General features: G+C 41.0%; 1 protein-coding gene across 8 annotated transcripts in view; it reads right to left on the reverse strand.

Moving 5' to 3' along the window:
• The window catches only part of osa (trithorax group protein osa), a 521,098-nt gene that overhangs the window by 105,759 nt on the left and 390,552 nt on the right, over nucleotides 1-24,787 (reverse strand). For 4 of the 8 annotated variants that reach the window (XM_070096962.1, XM_053791420.2, XM_070096959.1 and 1 more), the window contains 3 exons: nucleotides 23,719-23,817; nucleotides 21,883-22,112; nucleotides 20,769-20,855 (listed from right to left, as the gene is read on the reverse strand). In XM_070096962.1, coding sequence (XP_069953063.1) covers nucleotides 20,769-20,855; nucleotides 21,883-22,112; nucleotides 23,719-23,817 — 416 coding nt within the window. The remainder of the gene's footprint in view (nucleotides 1-20,768; nucleotides 20,856-21,882; nucleotides 22,113-23,718; nucleotides 23,818-24,787) is intronic. The other 4 variants (XM_053791422.2, XM_053791423.2, XM_070096960.1 and 1 more) reach the window with 2 other exon arrangements.

Here is a 24,787-nt window from a genome sequence, read left to right on the forward strand (position 1 = left end):
AAACTTTTGTATTCTGAGCACCTCTGCAAAAACAGTGATAATGTGCGAGTGTGGTGAAAGTGTTCAATGATGATGAAAGTATTTTCTTTTTGGGGATTTTCTTTCTTTTTTGGGTCACCCTGCAAAGCAGGAGTTCCGGAGTGTGTACCTCGATCGAGACAGAACACAGGACGAAAGGAAGACAATGAAAGAGAGAGTTCAAAAACGAAAGGAGAAATGGGAGGAAATGAAAAAGGAGAGCAGAATAACCCAGGATCAAATGGAAGGACAAGCGCACCCCCCCAGAAACACCTGCAGAAGGAATCCAGCCACGACACCCCCAAGGCAACTGAACAATCCAAACCAACCATCACACACCGATCCCTCTGTTTCCACCCCCCGCACCACAGTTACAGTATTAGAACAGAAGTTGAAGGTTTGGTACACAAATGCAGATGGATTAACAAATAAACATGAGGAATGGCAAGAAAGAATCAATGAGAAGTCCCCAGACATCATAGTAGTTACAGAAACAAAACTCACGGAGACAATAACAGATGCAATCTTCCCACCAGGATACCAGATCATGAGGAAAGATAGAAGGGGCAGGGGGGAAGGTGGGGTTGCTCTGCTCGTAAAAAACAGATGGAAATTCGAGAAAATGGAAGGAATAGATGAGACGGGAGAAAGAGACTACATAGCAGGTACACTTCAGTCTGGGGAACACAAAGTGGTCATTGCAGTGATGTATAATCCACCACAGAACTGCAGGAGGCCAAGAGAGGAATATGAAGAGAGCAACAGAGCAATGGTGGACACACTTGCTGAGGTGGCAAGAAGAGCTCACTCCAGCAGAGCAAAGTTGCTGGTTATGGGGGATTTCAACCACAGGGAGATTGACTGGGAAAACCTGGAGCCACGTGGGGGTCCCGAAACATGGAGAGCCAGGATGTTGGACGTGGTGCTGGAAAACCTCATGCACCAACATGTTAAGGACACTACCAGAGTGAGAGGGGAGGATGAACCAGCAAGATTGGACCTTGTGTTCACCCTGGGCAGCTCAGATATCGAGGACATCAAGTATGAGAGTCCCCTAGGAGCTAGCGACCACGTGGTTCTGTGCTTTGAATACATAGTAGAGCTGCAAGTGGAGAGAATAACAGGAGTTGAATGGGAAAAGCCTGACTATAAAAGAGGGGACTACATAGGGTTGAAGAACTTCCTGCGGGAGGTCCAGTGGGACAGAGAACTGGCAGGAAAGCCAGTAAATGAAATGATGAAATATGTAACAACAAAATGCAAGGAGGCAGTGGAAAGGTTTATTCCCAAGGGCAACAGTAACAACGGGAAGACCAGAACGAGCCCCTGGTTTACCCGACGGTGTAAGGAGGCAAAAACAAAGTGCAATAGAGAATGGAAAAAGTACAGAAGGCAGAGAACACACGAAAATAGGGAGATCAGTCGCAGAGCCAGGAATGAGTACGCACAGGTAAGGAGGGAGGCCCAGCAACAGTATGAAAATGACATAGCATTAAGAATCAAGACTGACCCAAAACTGTTGTATAGCCACATCAGGAGGAAGACAACAGTCAAAGACCAGGTGATCAGATTAAGGACAGAAGGTGGAGAACTCACAAGAAATGATCAGGAGGTATGTGAGGAGCTGAACAGGAGATTTAAGGAAGTTTTTACAGTAGAGACAGGAAGGGCTGTGGAAAGACAGCACAGAAGGGAACATCAAGAGGGAATATACCAACAAGTGTTGGATGACATACGAACAACTGAGGAGGAGGTGAAGAAGCTCTTAAGTGACCTTGACACCTCAAAGGCGATGGGACCAGACAACATCTCCCCATGGGTCCTTAGAGAAGGAGCAGAGATGCTGTGCGTGCCTCTAACCACAATCTTCAACACATCCCTTGAAACTGGGCAACTACCTGAGAAATGGAAGACAGCTAATGTAGTCCCCATATTTAAGAAAGGAAACAGAAACGAGGCACTAAACTACAGACCTGTGTCTCTGACATGTATTGTGTGCAAAGTCATGGAGAAGATTATCAGGAGGAGAGTGGTCGAACACCTGGAAAGGAACAAGATTATAAATGAAAACCAGCATGGGTTCATGGAAGGCAAATCTTGTATCACAAACCTCCTGGAGTTTTATGACAAGGTAACAGAAGTAAGACACGAGAGAGAGGGGTGGGTAGATTGCGTTTTCCTAGACTGCAGGAAGGCCTTTGACACAGTTCCCCACAAGAGATTAGTGCAGAAGCTGGAGGATCAGGCGCACGTAAAAGGGAGGGCACTGCAATGGATAAGAGAATACCTGACAGGGAGGCAGCAACGAGTCATGGTACGTGAAGAAGTATCACAGTGGGCGCCTGTTACGAGCGGGGTCCCACAGGGGTCAGTTCTAGGATCAGTGCTATTTTTGATATATGTGAACGACATGATGGAAGGAATAGACTCTGAAGTGTCCCTGTTCGCAGATGACGTGAAGTTGATGAGAAGAATTAAATCGGACGAGGATGAGGCAGGACTGCAAAGAGACCTGGACAGGCTGGACATGTGGTCCAGCAACTGGCTTCTCGAATTCAATCCAGCCAAATGCAAAGTCATGAAGATTGGGGAGGGGCAAAGAAGACCGCAGACAGAGTATAGGCTAGGTGGACAAAGACTACAGACCTCACTCAGGGAGAAAGACCTAGGGGTGACCATAACACCGAGCACATCACCGGAGGCACACATCAACCAAATAACGCTGCAGCATACGGGCGCCTGGCAAACCTGAGAATAGCGTTCTGATACCTTAATAAGGAATCGTTCAAGACACTGTACACTGTGTATGTTAGGCCCATACTGGAGTATGCAGCACCAGTCTGGAACCCACACCTGGTCAAGCACGTCAAGAAGTTAGAGAAAGTACAAAGGTTTGCAACAAGGCTAGTCCCAGAGCTCAAGGGAATGTCATACGAGGAAAGGTTAAGGGAAATCGGACTGACGACACTGGAGGACAGAAGGGTCAGGGGAGACATGATAACGACATACAAGATACTGCGGGGAATAGACAAGGTGGACAGAGATAAATAACAAAAAGGCACAATACCGTGACTGGAACGATACACAAATAACCCGCACATAAAAGAGAGAAGCTTACGACGACGTTTCGGTCCGACTTGGACCATTGTCAATGGTCCAAGTCAGACCGAAACGTCGTCGTAAGCTTCTCTCTTTTATGTGCGGGTTATTTGTGTATGGACAGAGATAGGATGTTCCAGAGAGGGGACACAGGGACAAGGGGTCACAACTGGAAGCTGAAGACTCAGACAAGTCACAGGGACGTTAGGAAGTATTTCTTCAGTCATAGAGTTGTCAGCAAGTGGAATAGCCTAGCAAGCGAAGTAGTGGAGGCAGGAACCATACATAGTTTTAAGAAGAGGTATGAAAAAGCTCAGGAAGCAGAGAGAGAGAGGATCCAGTAGCGATCAGTGAAGAGGCGGGGCCAGGAGCTGAGTCTCGACCCCTGCAACCACAATTAGGTGAGTAAAACAATTAGGTGAGTACACACACACACACACACACACACACACACACACACACACACACACACACACACACACACACACACACACAAAAGTAAATCTTATTATAGTTCAATTGTTTCAAGTTGTAATACCTATGAAAACATGGAAATAAGTCATACTGGTTGAATTCTGCTGTTGGTATCATGAAATTGTAATAAATTTGGAATGAATAAGGCATGTTCCTGCCAGTTCCACATCCTGTTTGCTGGTAGGAAAGATGGTGTTGTAACAACAGGCCCTGGTTTTATGGTTTTCTTAGGTTAGGCATAATGCACTGCTTGGATGCAACTGGTCTTAAATGTCTTACAAAGGCATAAGGAGGTTGTAGGAGATGCAAACACTCAAGATGGTGTCAAAAATACTTGCAGGTGGCATATTTGAAGGCACAAAAAAATTATGTGTAATAGTACAATGAACACCTGAGCACTAGAATGTTAGACAAAGTTAAAAGGTCAATTAGAGAGCTCACTGTATTAATGTTTTTCTCTTTTTTTCTCTTCCAGGATTCAGTAATCTGATTATCTTACTTGAGCTACCGTTAGTATCAGAGAGGTAATCAAAGTAGTCAAGTACCTCAGTAGCTCAAAACACACCAGAGTGGTAGAAACATGTACTACTAACCTACTACTCTAATGATATAAAATCAGACTTCCTTAACCCTTTCATGGTCTGTGCCATAGATCTACGGCTCTGACTTGAGGGTCCAAACCGTAGATCTACGCCATGAGCTCAGCTTGCTCGATAAGCTGTGAGCGGTAAATTTGGGCCTAGATATAATAAATCCTCCAGCACACAGTGCATAATGAGAGAAAAAAAAATGAGATCGTAATTTTATATTAAAACAGCGACTTCGCAGTGTTTTACGTATGATTTTTTTATAGTTGTATTTGCGATTTCTTGGTCTCATTTGATAGAATGAAAAATATGTTACAGAAATGATGATTTTGATTGGTTTTAGTACTCGAAATAGCTTGAAACTGAGCTCAAAGTAGAGGAAACGTTAAATTTTTGCCGATGTTCAAGAGTAAACAAATGACCTCACACGTCTAATACACACCAGCTGGTGGGTCTAATATATGTTCACAAATGTGGTGATGTGAAGCTTGGGTGGTAAATGCAGCAGCGAGGAGACGGTTGGAGGCAGTGGAGATGTCCTGTCTAAGGGCAATGTGTGGTGTAAATATTATGCAGAAAATTCGGAGTGTGGAAATTAGGAGAAGGTGTGGAGTTAATAAAAGCATTAGTCAGAGGGCAGAAGAGGGGTTGTTGAGGTGGTATGGTCATTTAGAGAGAATGGATCAAAGTAGAATGACATGGAAAGCATATAAATCTATAGGGGAAGGAAGGAGGGGTAGGGGTCGTCCTCGAAAGGGTTGGAAAGAGGGGGTAAAGGAGGTTTTGTGGGCTAGGGGCTTGGACTTCCAGCAAGCGTGCATGAGCGTATTAGATAGGAGTAAATGGAGGCGAATGATACTTGGGACCTAACGATCTGTTGGAGTGTGAGCAGGGTAATATTTAGTGAAGGGATTCAGGGAAAAGAGTTTTTACGAGGATAGTGAGGCTCAAGTTAGAGTATGTAGGAAAGAGGGAAATTATTTCCCAGTAAAAGTAGGCCTTAGACAAGGATGTGTGATGTCACCGTGGTTGTTTAATATATTTATAGATGGGGTTGTAAGAGAAGTAAATGCGAGGGTCTTGACAAGAGGCGTGGAGTTAAAAGATAAAGAATCACACACAAAGTGGGAGTTGTCACAGCTGCTCTTTGCTGATGACACTGTGCTCTTGGGAGATTCTGAAGAGAAGTTGCAGAGATTGGTGGATGAATTTGGTAGGGTGTGCAAAAGAAGAAAATTAAAGGTGAATACAGGAAAGAGTAAGGTTATGAGGATAACAAAAAGATTAGGTGATGAAAGATTGAATATCAGATTGGAGGGAGAGAGTGTGGGGGAGGTGAATGTATTCAGATATTTGGGAGTGGACGTGTCAGCGGATGGGTCTATGAAAGATGAGGTGAATCATAGAATTGATGAGGGAAAAAGAGTGAGTGGTGCACTTAGGAGTCTGTGGAGACAAAGAACTTTGTCCTTGGAGGCAAAGAGGGGAATGTATGAGAGTATAGTTTTACCAACGCTCTTATATGGGTGTGAAGCATGGGTGATGAATGTTGCAGCGAGGAGAAGGCTGGAGGCAGTGGAGATGTCATGTCTGAGGGCAATGTGTGGTGTGAATATAATGCAGAGAATTCGTAGTTTGGAAGTTAGGAGGAGGTGCGGGATTACCAAAACTGTTGTCCAGAGGGCTGAGGAAGGGTTGTTGAGGTGGTTCGGACATGTAGAGAGAATGGAGCGAAACAGAATGACTTCAAGAGTGTATCAGTCTGTAGTGGAAGGAAGGCGGGGTAGGGGTCGGCCTAGGAAAGGTTGGAGAGAGGGGGTAAAGGAGGTTTTGTGTGCGAGGGGCTTGGACTTCCAGCAGGCATGCGTGAGCGTGTTTGATAGGAGTGAATGGAGACAAATGGTTTTTAATACTTGACGTGCTGTTGGAGTGTGAGCAAAGTAACATTTATGAAGGGGTTCAGGGAAACCGGCAGGCCGGACTTGAGTCCTGGAGATGGGAAGTACAGTGCCTGCACTCTGAAGGAGGGGTGTTAATGTTGCAGTTTAAAAACTGTAGTGTAAAGCACCCTTCTGGCAAGACAGTGATGGAGTGAATGATGGTGAAAGTTTTTCTTTTTCGGGCCACCCTGCCTTGGTGGGAATCGGCCAGTGTGATAATAATAAAAAAAAATTCAGGGAAACCGGTTATTTTCATATAGTCGGACTTGAGTCCTGGAAATGGGAAGTACAATGCCTGCACTTTAAAGGAGGGGTTTAGGATATTGGCAGTTTGGAGGGATATGTTGTGTATCTTTATACGTATATGCTTCTGAACTGTTGTATTCTGAGCACCTCTGCAAAAGCAGTGATAATGTGTGAGTGTGGTGAAAGTGTTGAATGATGATGAAAGTATTTTCTTTTTGGGGATTTTCTTTCTTTTTTGGGTCACCCTGCCTCGGTGGGAGACGGCCGAATTGTTGAAAAAAAAAAAAAAAAAAATGTGGTGATATTATTTATATAATTATTACAATATTGCATAACAGTAAATCTTCTATTTTTTGGTCTGAATAAAAATTCATTATGTAAATAGAAAAATCAAAATGGAATTCATTTGTAATGCCTCAAAACATAATGAACAGAGTAAATGTTAGTTTAGTGCCAGGAATGCCTGCATTGTTTATTCTGGATCCTATTTTGAAACTGGAATATTTTGAACTTTGCGTTAAATTGGCCAAATTACCATTTTCCGATCACTTTATTTTGTAGTTGAAACAGTTGATGTGGCGATTTCTTGTGCTCAATCTATAGAATAGAAATAATACTAGTGAAATAGCTAAGAATTTGGTCAACTAGAATAATGTAATTGGCCTAAAATGGGAGTCAAAGTCAGCAAAATCGCCGATGCGTAAATATCGCTGACACATCAAAATTCTTGAGAGCATAATTTCGTCAATTTTCCATCAAATTTCATATTTTTTGTTTTATTACCTACAGAAAAAGGTTCTCTAACATTTCATAAAAAAATAAAATTTATTTTTGAAAATTCTTGGGCCCTGGTGCACACTTTGAAATTTGGCCTCTGGACCCTGAAAGGGTTAATCAGAGATTATATTCTTGAGACACCTGTGAAGATGTAATACCCGCAGAAATGTTCACAAATATCAAAAACAGGTACAATATTACTGCAGTAATTTAAAAGTGTACATGGAATCACTGCATGTGAGAGAAGAGTACATCTTATAAGCTGCTACTGTCAAAAAAACACACTGCTTTTATCTTGCCCTCATGCAATTATCACAAAATGGCACAGACAATTCCAGTGTAGACATGCCACTGCTGAGTATACATGCAATTCTGAAATGGTCAATGGATTGAGCACTAAGGAAAAGAAACCCCATTAAAGCATTATACCCTCCATGCATCAGCTACCACCGCCTTAAAAACCACACCACTGATCGTATTGTCTAATATAAATATTTACAGTGAAGGATCTCCTGCAAATAGCTTTGATTATTCATGGGTTTCTCGCAGTGTTTTGGCTAGAAACCAAATACAGGACTGTATTCAAAACATACTCACTAATATTTTTCATGCCAAAATCTCATTATTTTTCTCAACATTCTTTCCTATAAATGTTATTACTAATGAATTTAGAAAAATATTTAGAGACGGGCTCTGAAACACAAAATGAGGCCACATCTGAAACAATATTCAATTTTACTGACAGAATTTAGTAGCATTTAAAGATTTCTGAATTTGCAAGAGCTTCTAGAAGCCTAACCCAAATGAATTTGGGAGGGTAGAAAGTACTGGAGTATATCTGGAGAGAGCTTCAGGGATCAACACCCCTGTGGCCCGGCCCATGACCGGGCCACCTCAAATATAATGACGATTATAGTGATGAAAGAGCTGCAGAGGAACTTCATTGAGACTTTTGCCTACTGATAGGATACTACATATAAAACATCTCCATCTTTCTCTTTGCAATTGTCTTTCTTCCACTACTGGTTGACTTTGCTCCATTTCTCACCACCTCAAGTTTGGTAAAGCTACTGCTGAGAACATGTACACATATAAAATTGCCAATGATTTGTTGAACATTATTGCAAGGTAACAATGATGTATATTATGAGGCTAGGTTTGGCACTGAAAGGTGCCAGAGAAGCCAAATCATTTCTTCTTTTAAACAGTGACTAGACATGATCCATGCATAAAAGACAGACACATATAATAGCCAGTAAAATACATTATAACATGATAATCCTTCACAGATTCGGCTAGACTGCTATTAAACGAATGATGATAAATGTATTTCCTTCTTTGGGTCACCCTACCTTGGTGGGAAATTGCTCATGTAATAAAAAAAGTTATATGGACAGCAGTTATGCTATGTAAACTCAGTACAACAAAAAGTATAGCTTTCATCACTATTTCAATACATTCCAATTTAAAAATATTATCCAAAACAAACACCATAGGCATTTCAACCACTAAAGCAGCCTTCCCACTGTTCATTAAACATGTCCTTTCACCTCTCCTATATGTAACACTTGCCATGAATTCATTTTAAATCCCTCATCACACAAAAATTAATTTTTCCCCCTATTTCTCAGCTAGTAATCCTAACCAAGAGTGTTTGTTCATGGTTTAGGCTGTCCCAATAATTTAAACAGACCTAGGAACAAAGATTGGGAGAGGTTGGGTAGGGGGCCATACCCTCCAGCAAGAAAAATCTCCAAAAATCATCCATTCCACCTTGAGGACTTTTTCAGGCCACTTCCTGACTGAAACTGACCAAAATTTTTTCCTTAGTGTGTCTTCCAGTCGGTCTACTAACACCAAGAATCATCCAATAAAACCATTATTGTCATGGGGTTCTTCAGAAGAGTGAATGTAGCAACAACTAAAATGGAGGCTGTTACAGGGATGTATTATAGGACACAGATGGAGCCCAGTATTTATCACACGTCTGCCTGCTGCCTAGGTCGGGATGTAACTGAGGGAGGCCTGTGGCCTAACGAGTGTGGATCAAAAGAGATGTCATGTGACTAGATTGGAGTACAAAGGGATAGAATACATAAAGGTACTGGCATGCACATGCATGCCAGTACCTTTATGTACCTTTATGTATCATTATGTACCATTATCTATCATTATGTACCATTATGTGTCACGGAAAGCGTGTATAGTCCCTTTATATAAAGGGAAGGGGGACAAAAGAAATTGTAAAAATTGTAGAGGAATAAGTTTACTGAGTATACCAGGAAAAGTGTATGGCAGGGTTATTATTAAAGAATTAGAGGCAAGACAGAATGTAGAATTGCGGATGAGCAAGGAGGTTTTAGAGTGGGTAGGGGATGTGTAGATCAAGTGTTTACATTGAAGCATATATGTGAGCAGTATTTAGATAAGGGTAGGGAAGTTTTTATTGCATTTATGGATTTAGAAAAGGCATATGATAGAGTGGATAGGGAAGCAATGTGGCAGATGTTGCAAGTATATGGAATAGGTGGTAAGTTACTAAATGCTGTAAAGAGTTTTTATGAGGTAAGTGAGGATCAGGTTAGGGTGTGTAGAAGAGAGGGAGACTATTTCCCGGTAAAAGTAGGTCTTAGACAGGGATGTGTAATGTCACCATGGTTGTTTAATATATTTATAGATGGGGTTGTAAAAGAAGTAAATGCTAGGGTGTTCGGGTGAGGGGTGGGATTAAATTATGGGAATTAAATACAAAATGGGAAGTGACACAGTTACTTTTTGCTGATGATACTGTGCTTATGGGAGATTCTAAAGAAAAATTGCAAAGGTTAGTGGACGAATTTGGGAGTGTGTGTAATGGTAGAAAGTTGAAAGTGAACATAGAAAAGAGTAAGGCGATAAGAGTATCAAATGATTTAGATAAAGAAAAATTGGATATCAAATTGGGGAAGAGGAGTATGGAAGAAGTGAATCTTTTCATATATTTGGGAGTTGACGTGCCAGCGGATGGATTTATGACGGATGAGGTTAATCAAAGAATTGATGAATGAAAAAAGGTGAGTGGTGCATTGAGGTATATGTGGAGGCAAAAAATGTTATCTATGAAAGTATAGTAGTACCAACACTTATATGGGTGTGAAGCTTGGGTTGTAAATGCTGCAGCGAGGAGGCGGTTGGAGGCAGTGGAGATGTCCTGTTTAAGGGCAATGTGTGGTGTAAATATTATGCAGAAAATTCGGAGTGTGGAAATTAGGAAAAGGTGTGGAGTTAATAAAAGTATTAGTCAGAGAGCAGAAGAGGGGTTGTTGAGGTGGTTTGGTCATTTAGAGAGAATGGATCAAAGTAGAATGACATGGAAAGCATATAAATCTATAGGGGAAGGAAGGCAGGGTAGGGGTCGTCCTCGAAAGGGTTGGAGAGAGGGGGTAAAGGAGGTTTTGTGTGCAAGGGGCTTGGACTTCCAGCAAGCGTGCATGAGCGTGTTAGATAGGAGTGAATGGAGATGAATGGTACTTGGGACCTGATGATCTGTTGGAGTGTGAGCAGGGTAATATTTAGTGAAGGGATTCAGGGAAACCTGTTATTTTCATATAGTCGGAATTGAGTCCTGGAAATGGGAAGTACAATGCCTGCACTTTAAAGGAGGGGTTTGGGATATTGGCAGTTTGGAGGGATATGTTGTGTATCTTTATATGTGTATGCTTCTAAACTGTTGTATTCTGAGCACCTCTGCAAAAACAGTGATAACGTGTGACTGTGGTGAAAGTGTTGAATGATGATGAAAGTATTTTCTTTTTGGGGATTTTCTTTCTTTTTTCGATCACCCTGCCTCGGTGGGAGACGGCCGAATTATTGGAGAAAAAACATAAATAAATAATTATATATATATATATATTTTTTTTTTATTATCACACTGGCCGATTCCCACCAAGGCAGGGTGGCCCGAAAAAGAAAAACTTTCACCATCATTCACTCCATCACTGTCTTGCCAGAAGGGTGCTTTACACTACAGTTTTTAAACTGCAACATTAACACCCCTCCTTCAGAGTGTAGGCACTGTACTTCCCATCTCCAGGACTCAAGTCCGGTCTGCCGGTTTCCGAACCCCTTCATAAATGTTACTTTGCTCACACTCCAACAGCACGTCAAGTATTAAAAACCATTTGTCTCCATTCACTCCTATCAAACACACTCACACATGCCTGCTGGAAGTCCAAGCCCCTAGCACACAAAACCTTTACCCCCTCCCTCCAACCTTTCCTAGGCCGACCCCTACCCCGCCTTCCTTCCACTACAGACTGATACACTCTTGAAGTCACTCTGTTTCGCTCCATTCTCTCTACATGTCCGAACCACCTCAACAACCCTTCCTCAGCTCTCTGGACAACAGTTTTGGTAATCCCACACCTCCTCCTAACTTCCAAACTACGAATTCTCTGCATTATATTCACACCACACACTGCCCTCAGACATGACATCTCCACTGCCTCCAGCCTTCTCCTCGCTGCAACATTCATCACCCATGCTTCACACCCATATAAGAGCGTTGGTAAAACTATACTCTCATACATTCCCCTCTTTGCCTCCAAGGACAAAGTTCTTTGCCTCCACAGACTCCTAAGTGCACCACTCACCCTTTTCCCCTCATCAATTCTATGATTTACCTCATCTTTCATAGACCCATCCGCTGACACGTCCACTCCCAAATATCTGAATACATTCACCTCCTCCATACTCTCTCCCTCCAATCTGATATCCAATCTTTCATCACCTAATCTTTTTGTTACCCTCATAACCTTACTCTTTCCTGTATTCACTTTTAATTTTCTTCTTTTGCACACCCTACCAAATTTATCCACCAATCTCTGCAACTTCTCTTCAGAATCTCCCAAGAGCACAGTGTCATCAGCAAAGAGCAACTGTGACAACTCCCACTTTATGTGTGATTCTTTATCTTTTAACTCCACACCTCTTGCCAAGACCCTCGCATTTACTTCTCTTAAACCCCATCTATAAATATATTAAACAACCACAGTGACATCACACATCCTTGTCTAAGGCCTACTTTTACTGGTAAATAATTTCCCTCTTTCCTACATACTCTAACTTGAGCCTCACTATCCTCATCAAAACTCTTCACTGCTTTCAGTAACCTATCTCCTACACCATACACCTGCAACATCTGCCACATTGCCCCCCTATCCACCCTGTCATACGCCTTTTCCAAATCCATAAATGCCACAAAGACCTCTTTAGCCTTATCTAAATACTGTTCACTTACATGTTTCACTGTAAACACCTGGTCCACACACCCCCTATCTTTCCTAAAGCCTCCTTGTTCATCTGCTATCCTATTCTCCATCTTACTCTTAATTCTTTCAATAATAACTCTACCATACACTTTACCAGGTATACTCAACAGACTTATCCCACTATAATTTTTGCACTCTCTTTTGTCCCCTTTGCCTTTATACAAAGGAACTATGCATGCTCTCTGCCAATCTCTAGGTACCTTACCCTCTTCCATACATTTATTAAATAATTGCACCAACCACTCCAAAACTATATCCCCACCTGCTTTTAACATTTCTATCTTTATCCCATCAATCCCAGCTGCCTTACCCCCTTTCATTTTACCTACTGCCTCGTGAACTTCCCCCACACTCACAACTGGCTCTTCCTCACTCCTACAAGATGTTATTCCTCCTTGCCCTATACACAAAATCACAGCTTCCCTATCTTCATCAACATTTAACAATTCCTCAAAATATTCCCTCCATCTTCCCAATACCTCTAACTCTCCATTTAATAACTCTCCTCTCCTATTTTTAACTGACAAATCCATTTGTTCTCTAGGCTTCCTTAACTTGTTAATCTCACTCCAAAACTTTTTCTTATTTTCAATAAAATTTGTTGATAACATTTCACCCACTCTCTCATTTGCTCTCTTTTTACATTGCTTCACCACTCTCTTAACCTCTCTCTTTTTCTCCATATACTCTTCCCTCCTTGCATCACTTCTACTTTGTAAAAACTTCTCATATGCTATCTTTTTCTCCCTTACTACTCTCTTTACATCATCATTCCACCAATCGCTCCTCTTCCCTCCCGCACCCACTTTCCTGTAACCACAAACTTCTGCTGAACACTCTAACACTACATTTTTAAACCTACCCCATACCTCTTCGACCCCATTTCCTATGCTCTCATTAGCCCATCTATCCTCCTATTGTTAGATAAAAGACTGTTGAGTAGACTTCAGGATGTACATGTTTATAGAGGGGCCACAGATTTATCAGATCACTTTCTAGTTGTAGCTACACTGAGAGTAAAAGGTAGATGGGATACAAGGAGAATAGAAGCATCAGGGAAGAGAGAGGTGAAGGTTTATAAACTAAAAGAGGAGGCAGTTAGGGTAAGATATAAACAGCTATTGGAGGATAGATGGGCTAATGAGAGCATAGGCAATGGGGTCGAAGAGGTATGGGGTAGATTTAAATATGTAGTGTTAGTGTGTTCAGCAGAAGTCTGTGGTTACAGGAAAGTGGGTGCGAGAGGGAAGAGGAGCGATTGATGGAATGATAATGTAAAGAGAGTAGTAAGGGAGAAAAAGTTAGCATATGAGAAGTTTTTACAAAGTAGAAGTGATGCAAGGAGGGAAGAGTATATGGAGAAAAAGAGAGAGGTTAAGAGAGTGGTGAAGCAATGTAAAAAGAGAGCAAATGAAAGAGTGGGTGAGATGTTATCAACAAATTTTGTTGAAAATAAGAAAAAATTTGGAGTGATATTAACAAGTTAAGGAAGCCTAGAGAACAAATGGATTTGTCAGTTAAAAATAGGAGAGGAGAGTTATTAAATGGAGAGTTAGAGGTATTGGTGTAGACAGCCTGTACTGTCTGCACAGACAGCCCATGCTGTCTGCCAGCTTAGTTCATATTCCGTGCCACTCAGGTGCTGCCCTCTGTAGCCAGGCCTCTAGGTAGGCACGCCAGCCTGCCGGCCCATGCCCCTCCCTCACTGACACAGCGGCCTAGCAGCAAGACACAAGTACCCCCAGCTCTCTCTCGTGGGCATGGCCCTCCCGGGCCATGGGCACAACACAAGCCTGTGTACCCACCACGACATTAACAATAAAGTAAGAAGCCTCCGAAGAAGTATATCATTCACACCCCGCTTACAGCCTACCAAATAAGCTCGTTATAAATGGTGACAGCAGTGCTTGCAGCAGTTGTGTTTGCCTGGAGAGAGGGAGGAAGAGGTATGAAGTCATCTTCACTTCATCATCCCATACAAGAAGCATCCGTCTCTCAACGAGTTATCCTGATGTCGTGTCTGCACTTTTGAGCATCCAGACACAGGTACTAGCAGGATCCAGCCGAAATTTGTCGAAAGTCTTCGAGAATTGTGAGTGGCGTCACAGTGACCCCACGCTACAGTGTCCCACGCTGTTTCTCAAGTCACGTGTTCAGCGTCACTTATATGTTGCTGTTGTTGTTCAGCTCAGCACAGCTGTTTCAGCAAGCCAGAGGTGAGTTTTGTGGTGATTTCTGCGTCCAGTGTGAGCTTCTCCACATGTTTGTGGGTGGAGGAGGAGGAGGAGGAGGAGGAATGGCTAGATGCTCGCCCTGCCATACACTCACCCACGCTCCTCGCCACCACACTACCATACACTCACCACTGCCCACTCCCTCTGCTGTGTTTTCTGCTGTTTTTCATGTGAATTCTTTGCCAGTGCTGTGTATCCGAGTGCCCAAGGCCACTCGAAGCTGCGTGGATCAGCATGCCACGTAGATCACGACACCACGTGGATCGACACCACGTTGGGTGTGGCCGATGTCACGTAGACCTACAAAGCCACGTGAGTTACAAGATGTCCCAGGCCACATGCTGTGGTCTGCTGCCAGCATCACATTGACGTCACCTCACGATGTCTGCCTGACGTCACCTCATGATGTCTCCCTGACGTCACCTCTAGATGTCTGCTGACGTCACAGTGCTGCTGACGTCACCTCGCGACATCACGCCTGACATCACATGATGTCACCATCGAGTGTTCTGTAATTATTTCAGTATTGTCGAGAAGATTGAGAGAAAATATATGTCGTGTGTTAATTAATTCCTCTTAGTCAGTGTTCTCACATTTTAGTATATGTCTTAGTGTCAGTTTTGTGCACAGAAAAGCATCATTTGCTAGTTAAGCCATGTTGTACCGTATGTACAGCGGTGTGTTTTTAAAGTTTCCGTGTGTCCAGTGAGGTCTGGGCCAGCCAGACCTGAGTAGCACCACTGTGTTAAGTCACCCGTGTGACCAGTGTGTTTGACAGCTGATTACTCAGCCCTCAGCATACGAGCCCTCTTGTACAGAAAGCTTTTATGCTCGTCGCTCGTGATGTTCTGCAGAATCGTACCTGTTACGATTCTCATCGAGATTTGTTTCACTTCACCTCCAGACCGTCAGAGTGCAGTTATATGTAGAGAAACAAGTCTGGGGATGCTTAGGCTAACCTCTGCTATAACTCCAACTGTCGAGAGATGATACTCGTCAAGCCGCAGCCAGGCCTGTCGGCAGGCGCTGTGTCAGCCTCGTGTCACAAGCTTCAGTGAGCAGCCTGCACAAAGATGATGTCACTTTGACTGCTAGCTCGCTCACTGCAGTCTGGTGTATGATGTTACGACTCCCAGATGTTTCGCCCAGTCGTCTCTGCCACGACTCGCTCCACAACTCGCTCCACGCTCGCCGGCAGTGACAGTCCAGCGACAGTACCAGTCGAGAAGTGTCCTCCTGAGTCGCTTGCCAGAAGTCCTGCCCAGTTGCCGAGTTTTGTCGACGCCTCACTCGAGGGCACCAGCATGTCGTGCCCCAGGTTGAGTGAAAACCTGCAGCGACTCCTACGATGACTGCTTCACCGTTCCAGAGGAGACCGTAACCTGTTATGTCACAGCTCAGCCGCAGCGATGTCTCCTGTGTTGCAGTATCTGTCCAGACGCAGGAAGGCGTGCAGTGATGCCCTTCAACGCTCACTGCCTATGACCACGATGTTTACCACACCCCACATGTTTTTTCTTCCCTCCCTGTAGGAAGTTTTTTTTCCATGTCCATATGTATATATATATGTTTTTATTTTGTGTTCTGTGCCCTGTTCCTACGAGAGAGAGACCGAGTTTCTTTTACCACCAGTATTGTCGCGTCGGGACGACGCACGGTAGGTGGCCGAGCGTATGTAGACAGCCTGTACTGTCTGCACAGACAGCCCATGCTGTCTGCCAGCTTAGTTCATATTTTGCACCACTCAGGTGCTGCCCTCTGTAGCCAGGCCTCTAGGTAGGCACGCCAGCCTGCCGGCCCATGCCTCTCCCTCACTCACACAGCGGCCTAGCAGGAAGACACAAGTACTAGTAGCTCTCTCTCGTGGGATGGCCCTGCCCGGGCCATGGGCACAACACAAGCCTGTGAACCCACCACTACTTAACAATAAAGTAAGAAGCCTCCGAAGACGTATATCATTAACTCCCCACTACCAAAAAAAACTCGTTATATTGGGAAGATGGAAGGAATATTTTGAGGAATTGTTAAATGTTGATGAAGATAGGGAAGCTGTGATTTTGTGTATAGGGCAAGGAGGAATAACATCTTGTAGGAGTGAGGAAGAGCCAGTTGTGAGTGTGGGGGAAGTTCGTGAGGCAGTAGGTAAAATGAAAGGGGGTAAAGCAGCCGGGATTGATGGGATAAAGATAGAAATGTTAAAAGCAGGTGGGGATATAGTTTTGGAGTGGTTGGTGCAATTATTTAATAAATGTATGGAAGAGGGTAAGGTACCTGGGGATTGGCAGAGAGCATGCATAGTTCCTTTGTATAAAGGCAAAGGGGACAAAAGAGAGTGCAAAAATTATAGTGGGATAAGTCTGTTGAGTATACCTGGTAAAGTGTATGGTAGAGTTATTATTGAAAGAATTAAGAGTAAGACAGAGAATAGGATAGCAGATGAACAAGGAGGCTTTAAGAAAGGAAGGGGGTGTGTGGACCAGGTGTTTACAGTGAAACATATAATTGAACAGTATTTAGATAAGGCTAAAGAGGTTTTTGTGGCATTTATGCATTTGGAAAAGGCGTATGACAGGGTGGATATGGGGGCAATGTGGCAGATGTTGCAGGTGTATGGTGTAGGAGGTAGGTTACTGAAAGCAGTGAAGAGTTTTCACGAGGATAGTGAGGCTCAAGTTAGAGTATGTAGGAAAGAGGGAGATTATTTCCCAGTAAAAGTAGGCCTTAGACAAGGATGTGTGATGTCACCATGGTTGTTTAATATATTTATAGATGGGGTTGTAAGAGAAGTAAATGTGAGGGTCTTGGCAAGAGGCGTGGAGTTAGCCCCTTGACTGTTGCAACCCCCAATCCTGAGGTGTCTCCTGGTGTCGCAAAATTTCAAAAAAAAAAAAAAAAAAAAAAAAAAAAAAAAAAAAAAATGAAATGATAGAGAATCTTTTCCCGATTGTAATGACCCCCAAAAAATGAAATTTGATGGAAAACTGGCGGAATTACGCTCTCGCGAAGTTAGCGACCTCAGCGATATTTACAAATCGGCAATTTCACCCACTTTGAGCCCTATTTTCGGCTAATTCCATTGTTCCAGTCGACCAAACTCATAGCTATTTCTTTAGAACTCCGTTTTTTCTATCGATTGAGTACAAGAAGCTGCCCATTTACCAATTTCAACTACCCAATAATGTGGTCAGAAATTTGCAATTTGGCCAATTTCACGAAAATAAAAAAATATGACAATTTCAAAATAAGGTCCAGAATGAACAATGCAGACATTCCTGGCTCTAAAATAACATTTTCTTTGTTCATCAGTCATGTCTCCAGGCCCCTCTGATATTATTCTTGCTTTCTATTTTGAATTTTTATTCAAACAAAAAATAGAAGATTTACTATCATGCAGACTGCTGCAATACTGTAATAATTGTGTAAATAACATCAACCCATTGCTGACTGCATATTAGAATGGCTAGTTGGACATTTATTGGACAATGACATCATTTGTTTACTTTTGAACATCGGCAAAAATCAAACATTTCCCCTACTTTGAGCTCCATTTCTAGGTTCTTTTTATAGTAAAATCAATCAAAATCACCTCTATTTCTATAATATGTTTTCCATTCTATCAAATGAGACCAAGAAAACGAGAATACAACCATAAATACTATACGAAAATAGATCACAAAGTCGGCATTTTAATTAAAAAAACGGTCAGTTTTTTTTTTCTCATTATGCACTGCGTGCTCCAGGAATTTTTTTATATGGTGCACACTGACCACACAGACCCATTCTCTCACATGTGGGCCTACCAGCTTTCTCCTTCTTGATTTGAAGCCGCTAGAATTTATGAGTATATATACGTCAAACACGGTACCTCCGAAGACGTATATATACGGCCGCGACAGTCAAAGGGTTAAAAGATAAAGAATCACACAAAGTGGGAGTTGTCACAGTTGCTCTTTGCTGATGACACTGTGCTCTTGGGAGATTCTGAAGAGAAGTTGCAGAGGTTGGTGGATGAATTTGGTAAGGTATGCAAAAGAAGAAAATTAAAAGTGAATACAGAAAAGAGTAAGGTTATGAGGATAACAAAAAGATTAGGTGATGAAAGATTGGATATCAGATTGGAGGGAGAGAGTATGGAGGAGGTGAATGTGTTCAGATATTTGGGAGTGGATGTGTCAGCAGATGGATCTATGAAAGATGAGGTGAATCATAGAATTGATGAGGGGAAAAGGGTGAGCGGTGCACTTAGGAGTCTGTGGAGACGAAGAACTTTGTCCTTGGAGGCAAAGAGGGAAATGTATGAGAGTATAGTTTTATCAATGCTCTTATATGGGTGTGAAGCATGGGTGATGAATGTTGCAGCGAGGAGAAGGCTGGAGGCAGTGGAGATGTCATGTCTGAGGGCAATGTGTGGTGTGAATATAATGCAGAGAATTCGTAGTTTGGAAGTTAGGAGGAGGTGCGGGATTGCCAAAACTGTTGTCCAGAGGGCTGAGGAAGGGTTGTTGAGGTGGTTTGGACATGCAGAGAGAGTGGAGCGAAACAGAATGACTTCAAGAGTGTATCAGTCTGTAGCAGGAGGAAGGCGGGGTAGGGGTCGGCCTAGGAAAGGTTGGAGGGAGGGGGTAAAGGAGGTTTTGTGTGTGAGGAACTTGGACTTCCAGCAGGCATGCATGAGCGTGTTTAATAGGAGTGAATGGAGACAAATGGTTTTTAATACTTGATGTGCTGTTGGAGTGTGAGCAAAGTAACATTTATGAAGGGATTCAGGGAAACCAGCAGGCCGGACTTGAGTCCTGGAGATGGGAAGTACAGTGCCTGCACTCTGAAGGAGGGGTGTTGATGTTGCAGCTTAAAAACTGTACTGTAAAACACCCTTCTGGCAAGACAGCTCAATTAAAGGCTCCCCATTTTCATTTACCCCTGGCACCCCAAATTTACCTACTACTCCCTCCACAACATTTTTACCCACTGTAGTATTGAAATCCCCAATCACAAGTACTCTCACACTTGGTTCAAAACTCCCCATGCATTCACTCAACATTTCCCAAAAATCTCTGTCTCTTCTCTACACTTCTTTGTTCTCTAGGTGCATAAATGCTTACTATAACCCACTTTTCACATCCAACCCTTATTTTACTCCACATAATCCTTGAATTAATACATTTATATCTCAATATTTATATTTATATTTCAATATTTTAATTTGATTAAAAATTAACAGTAAATTTTATCTAAATGTTTTATCTGTGGATCTTGTCCACTTAAGAAAAATCTACTGATAAAAACATAGAAGCAAAAGAAGCTAATATATGTTTCAAGAGAATCACAAACTAGAGATTTTTAATAACAAAGAAACAAGGCAAAAAAGTGAAGTGCAAGGACAATGTTGAAGGAAGGATAGAATAAACACAAGACACTGTATGAACTGTGTCATAATGGCAAACAGGTATTATTATTATATTCATGGGAAAGCACTAAACCCATAAGGGTCACACAGCCCCTCAAAAATGGGAGCGGTGAGGATAATGAAGTTTACACCAGGGAAGGGAAGGACATACCCAATATCCAGGCTCAATACATCACCAGCAATAAGGACCTCTCCTCCCTCTCCCCTTTGATGGGAATATGTCAAGCAAGGCTCATGTTATATGGTTTACCTCAGAACCCCCCACTACGGTGAAGTATAGCAGATATTCAAAATCTAAAAGAACAAACAAGAACTAATTAAAATGTGTGGGAAAATCCTGTTGTATTAAAGCAAATAATTAAAATATTAGTTTAGCTTAAATATCCATCTGTTGAAGCATTAAAAATAAGTAAATGAATGCCATTAGTCATTTTTATATTGTAGGTAGTGGATCATAATTTAAAAAGAAAAATCCCTAGTTGGTGATTTGTGAATGTTAATTTTATGGAGCCTCCAAGCGTATAGGGTTTTCAGAATAGAGGTTAATGTACCCAAAATGTTGTGCTTATGCAAAGAAGTCTAATGCAATCTTGCTCTGGAATTTGGTAGTGTGCAGATTAATATAATCCAATGTGATTTAGCTTAATGTATCACTCCATACCATAAAAAAAACATACTTGAAAAACGGGGGCCGTGCTGCGCGGAGGATTCAGCAGTTGTTTGGCCAATTGGGAGTTGCCGTAGTTGCTGCCGCTACTTCCCATCTACAATACATGGCATCCAACTCAGTCTACAAGCAACACTACGCTACCAAGTGTGGCTACACACATTCAATAGTGGAGTTGTATTTTAATCTAAATCTAACTTAATACTGAATCACGTAAGAAAAAAAATCCACAAAATATTATCCTGTTCAAGACATTAATTTTCCAGGTTAATTACCTTTCTCCAGATATGACACCAACAAAATCTTGGCAAAATTGAATATTCTTGCATTTTATGCAAAATAACTGCCATGAAACTAAGGCAGAATGATTTTTTCAATAAATACATAAAAATACTTATTATTTTATTTAGTGAAGAAGGCAATAATTGAATGAAATTGTAGTGTTTGGTTTTTCTAAAATGCTGAAAGTAATACACTCTTTTCATTTTAAGCATATATACTAAGATTTAGTCAAAAACTCCACTACTGAATTTGTCAAATGATGATAAAATGAAGAAGGATTGGGGATGGATGGTTTTAATCATTGCATACAAGCTAATACTCGAAGCAAAACAAGATAGTACAAAAAAATTAGGCCTACACAAGATTTAATCAAATAGAGGTCAACGTGGAAATAAGTTAATAATTATTTAATAGCTGGGTATAAAGCAGGCAGCAGCTGTAGTCACACAAGATAATTTACAAGATAAAATGATGATGCTAATCAAATTAAAACTTATTGTATACACATACATTAATAGTCACATAAAAACATACATGTGTAACTGAACTGATCTTTGTGTGAGCACAGCTAATATTATTCAACAAAACTAAAAGTTTTGGGCCAACTGGTCAACAAGAATGCCTATAAATGAATGCTGTTATTCATACACAAATGGGGATAAGGAATAAGCTTATAAAAAGATAAATAAGCAAGCAATGTATTGTAAAATATACACAACTCTTTAGATATAATAGAGCAACAATACTTCACTAAGAGGGAATTTAAAAAGACACAAGGGAGAAAATAGTACAGTCTCCAAGCTAAGGTTAGTGTGTAATACACAGATTCTCATCCAACCTACCGGATACTGGTCTTGTTGGTAGCCAGGCTGGCCTGGGGCATAAGCCGGCCGCTGGTAGCTCCCAGGTTGTTGGTAGTTCCCCTGATAGTTGCCCTGGTGGTTAGGTGGTCCTGGTGGAGGATAGGCACGCCCATCTGGAGGGTAGCCGGAGTTCGGATAACCCCCCTGACCATAGCCACTCTGCATACCCTGGTAACCATGATACTGCCCCCCTTGGTATCCCTGATAACCTGCAGGTAGACAACACATGCACTCACTGATGATGCTTCACACCTACTGACTTCTCTGGCTAAAACATGTGGAATCTGTACATAAATTTTGTGTAACGTGAACATAGTGAACACGTAACTAAAAGAACTTAAATATTATTGATAACAATCAAATAATCTTGAAAAACTTTTACAGAATATCATATGAAAACCAAACTATTTTCCCATGACTGTGTACCAAACTTATGACAACAATGTAAAACATTCGGGATGCAAACTAACAAATGGAAAAAATGCCAAATTTAACACAAGTGTAGGTAATATCAGTCAACGAATCAGTATTACCAATTTTAAAATAAATTAAAAACTAATAGATATAATAATATAGAAAATTTACAGTTTACTAATATCAGAAGAAACATACATAAAGACAAACAACAAAACCTTGTTTACAATAAACAGTGCAAATCATAAAATAACCGAATAGAAAATAAAACTGGTAAAAAATCATTCCAAGCATTCAAATAAAATTAATAAAATATGTCTGCAAATTCAACTGGGTAAATCATCTTCATTAAAAATAATTAAATTCATCCCATTATCATGACCATGTGAAAATAACTTTGTGGCTGATAAGACTGGGATGAACTTGTTGAAGTTGTAAGTGCAAGAACTTAAGGAAATGCTGTGGTAATTCATGGAACAGAAACAAAACATCTGGGCATGTCACAAATATCTGAGGTGTTCTTTATACGGCTTGCTCATTGTACACTTCAGATGATTATGTGGTTTGAATCTTACTGAAAGCTTAAAAGCAAATTAAAAATTAAGAATGAAATGCAAAAATGTATTGTTCCTTAAGGAACTTACTTACAACAGCTTCAATAAACTGGCTCAAATTCTGAAACTCCAACATTTTAACTGAAATCCCCAGTGACCTCATATATCCCAATTCCATTCAATAAATTTTACCATGACAGCATTTTCCAAGGCAAATGTAAATAAAATACATCAGGATTTTCCAAGATATCAATAGAGATTATCCACTCTATAAAATAATATACTGTACCTACATGCAATGAATGATGATATTGCAATGAGAATTACTGACAGCAAACTTGACACAGTTTCAACTCCCTTGTATCCTAACAGGTATATCAACTTAAAGGTTAAAACATAGCCAAATACATGCATTACAAAATATACAAAAATATATGTACAAAAAATAAATAATATAACCCAGAAAAGAATTAAAAAAATTGAGAAAATTAAACTAATCTTTACAGACAAAAGGGGGACATCTAAATGGAGACATGTTACAAAATGCGTTCAACTAGAATGAGAGCAATTAGATGCTTTTTCAAAAAATAATGCATTTACCTAACCCAATACAATATGCAAGGCTTGTGATTTATGTCACAGTGTATATTTATAAATTATAGAGAGCCCATTTAATGCTGATGATGATCTCTGAAATTTACTGTTATTTTGTTTTTTTCTTTTTGCAATAGACCAAAACTCCATGAGAAACCTATGAAGCATCTAAATAGCCCTACATATTTCAAACGCACCAACCAATGCACAAAGGGTTGGGTAGAACGAGCACACCCGACACTACGGCCCTTACCCTGAGTACGAGAATACGAGTTATGGTAAGATCGCGAGTACTGACACTGATCATCAAATGGGTTAGACACGTTCACGTTTTCCCCGTTGCCTAGTGGACCTGCGAGGCACAAGGTGACTAACCATCAGTATCGGGCTTGCCGAGAAAGTCTATGACGTACCCAGGTTGTATTGTCAAGAATATGCTGTTTACTCAGAGGGATTTTACTTGTGCATTTGACTTGCATTACTTATTAATTTCTACTTAACTTCAAATATGTGCAAATGAAATTATAACATCCTATTAAAGTAAATTCAACTTCAAAAACAACTATACAGTGATAGGGTTTTATGAATATAATTTAATAGCAGCTAAATAAAAAAGTAAATACAACAAAAAATGTTCTTCTATGTTCACTGTATTGGTAAGTGTAAACAAAAGTATAATTATTACCAATGGATGCTCTTGCAATGACCTAGGGATAAAGGAGGCACTAAACTAAACTGCTTAAAAGTCTAAAGCAAGCCAGTCACAAAGCAAAGAAAACGCTTTTATTGCTATTTTTGGAGATTTAGAAAAGAATATTCCATTCAGACATGACTGGCTATTACATATTGTATTTTTCATATACTGAAATGCCAAAGGATGCCTAATACAGCACTGTGTACTGTAAGTACATTGCATATAATTGGCAGGCACAATATCAAAGATTATATAATTTGACTTGTGATGTAATTTGACAGTGACTGAGGTTGTGTGTATCCTACAGTCCCAGGTGACACATTTTGATGCCACTCTCACATGCACACATATTCACCAACTTGGAGTAAATCAGCAATAAACCATATTTTTGCTGACTGCATCACTAGTTTTCCAAAGTAAAATTCTCCACAGTGGATCTGCAACTCTGTGACATAGTAACTGCATTTATAATTGTGATTTTTTTTTTACATTCTCTAAACAAAATTTCTTATGGTTAAGTAAAATAAAAGCTTATCCTTATAATTTCACAACATGAAAATAGATAAGAAAAGCTCTATTAACAAAGACAAAGAACAAAGCACCATTGTCATACACCACTTGAACACTT

The sequence above is a fragment of the Cherax quadricarinatus genome, chromosome 55, assembly GCF_038502225.1.
Source record: "Cherax quadricarinatus isolate ZL_2023a chromosome 55, ASM3850222v1, whole genome shotgun sequence".
NCBI lineage: Eukaryota > Metazoa > Arthropoda > Malacostraca > Decapoda > Parastacidae > Cherax > Cherax quadricarinatus.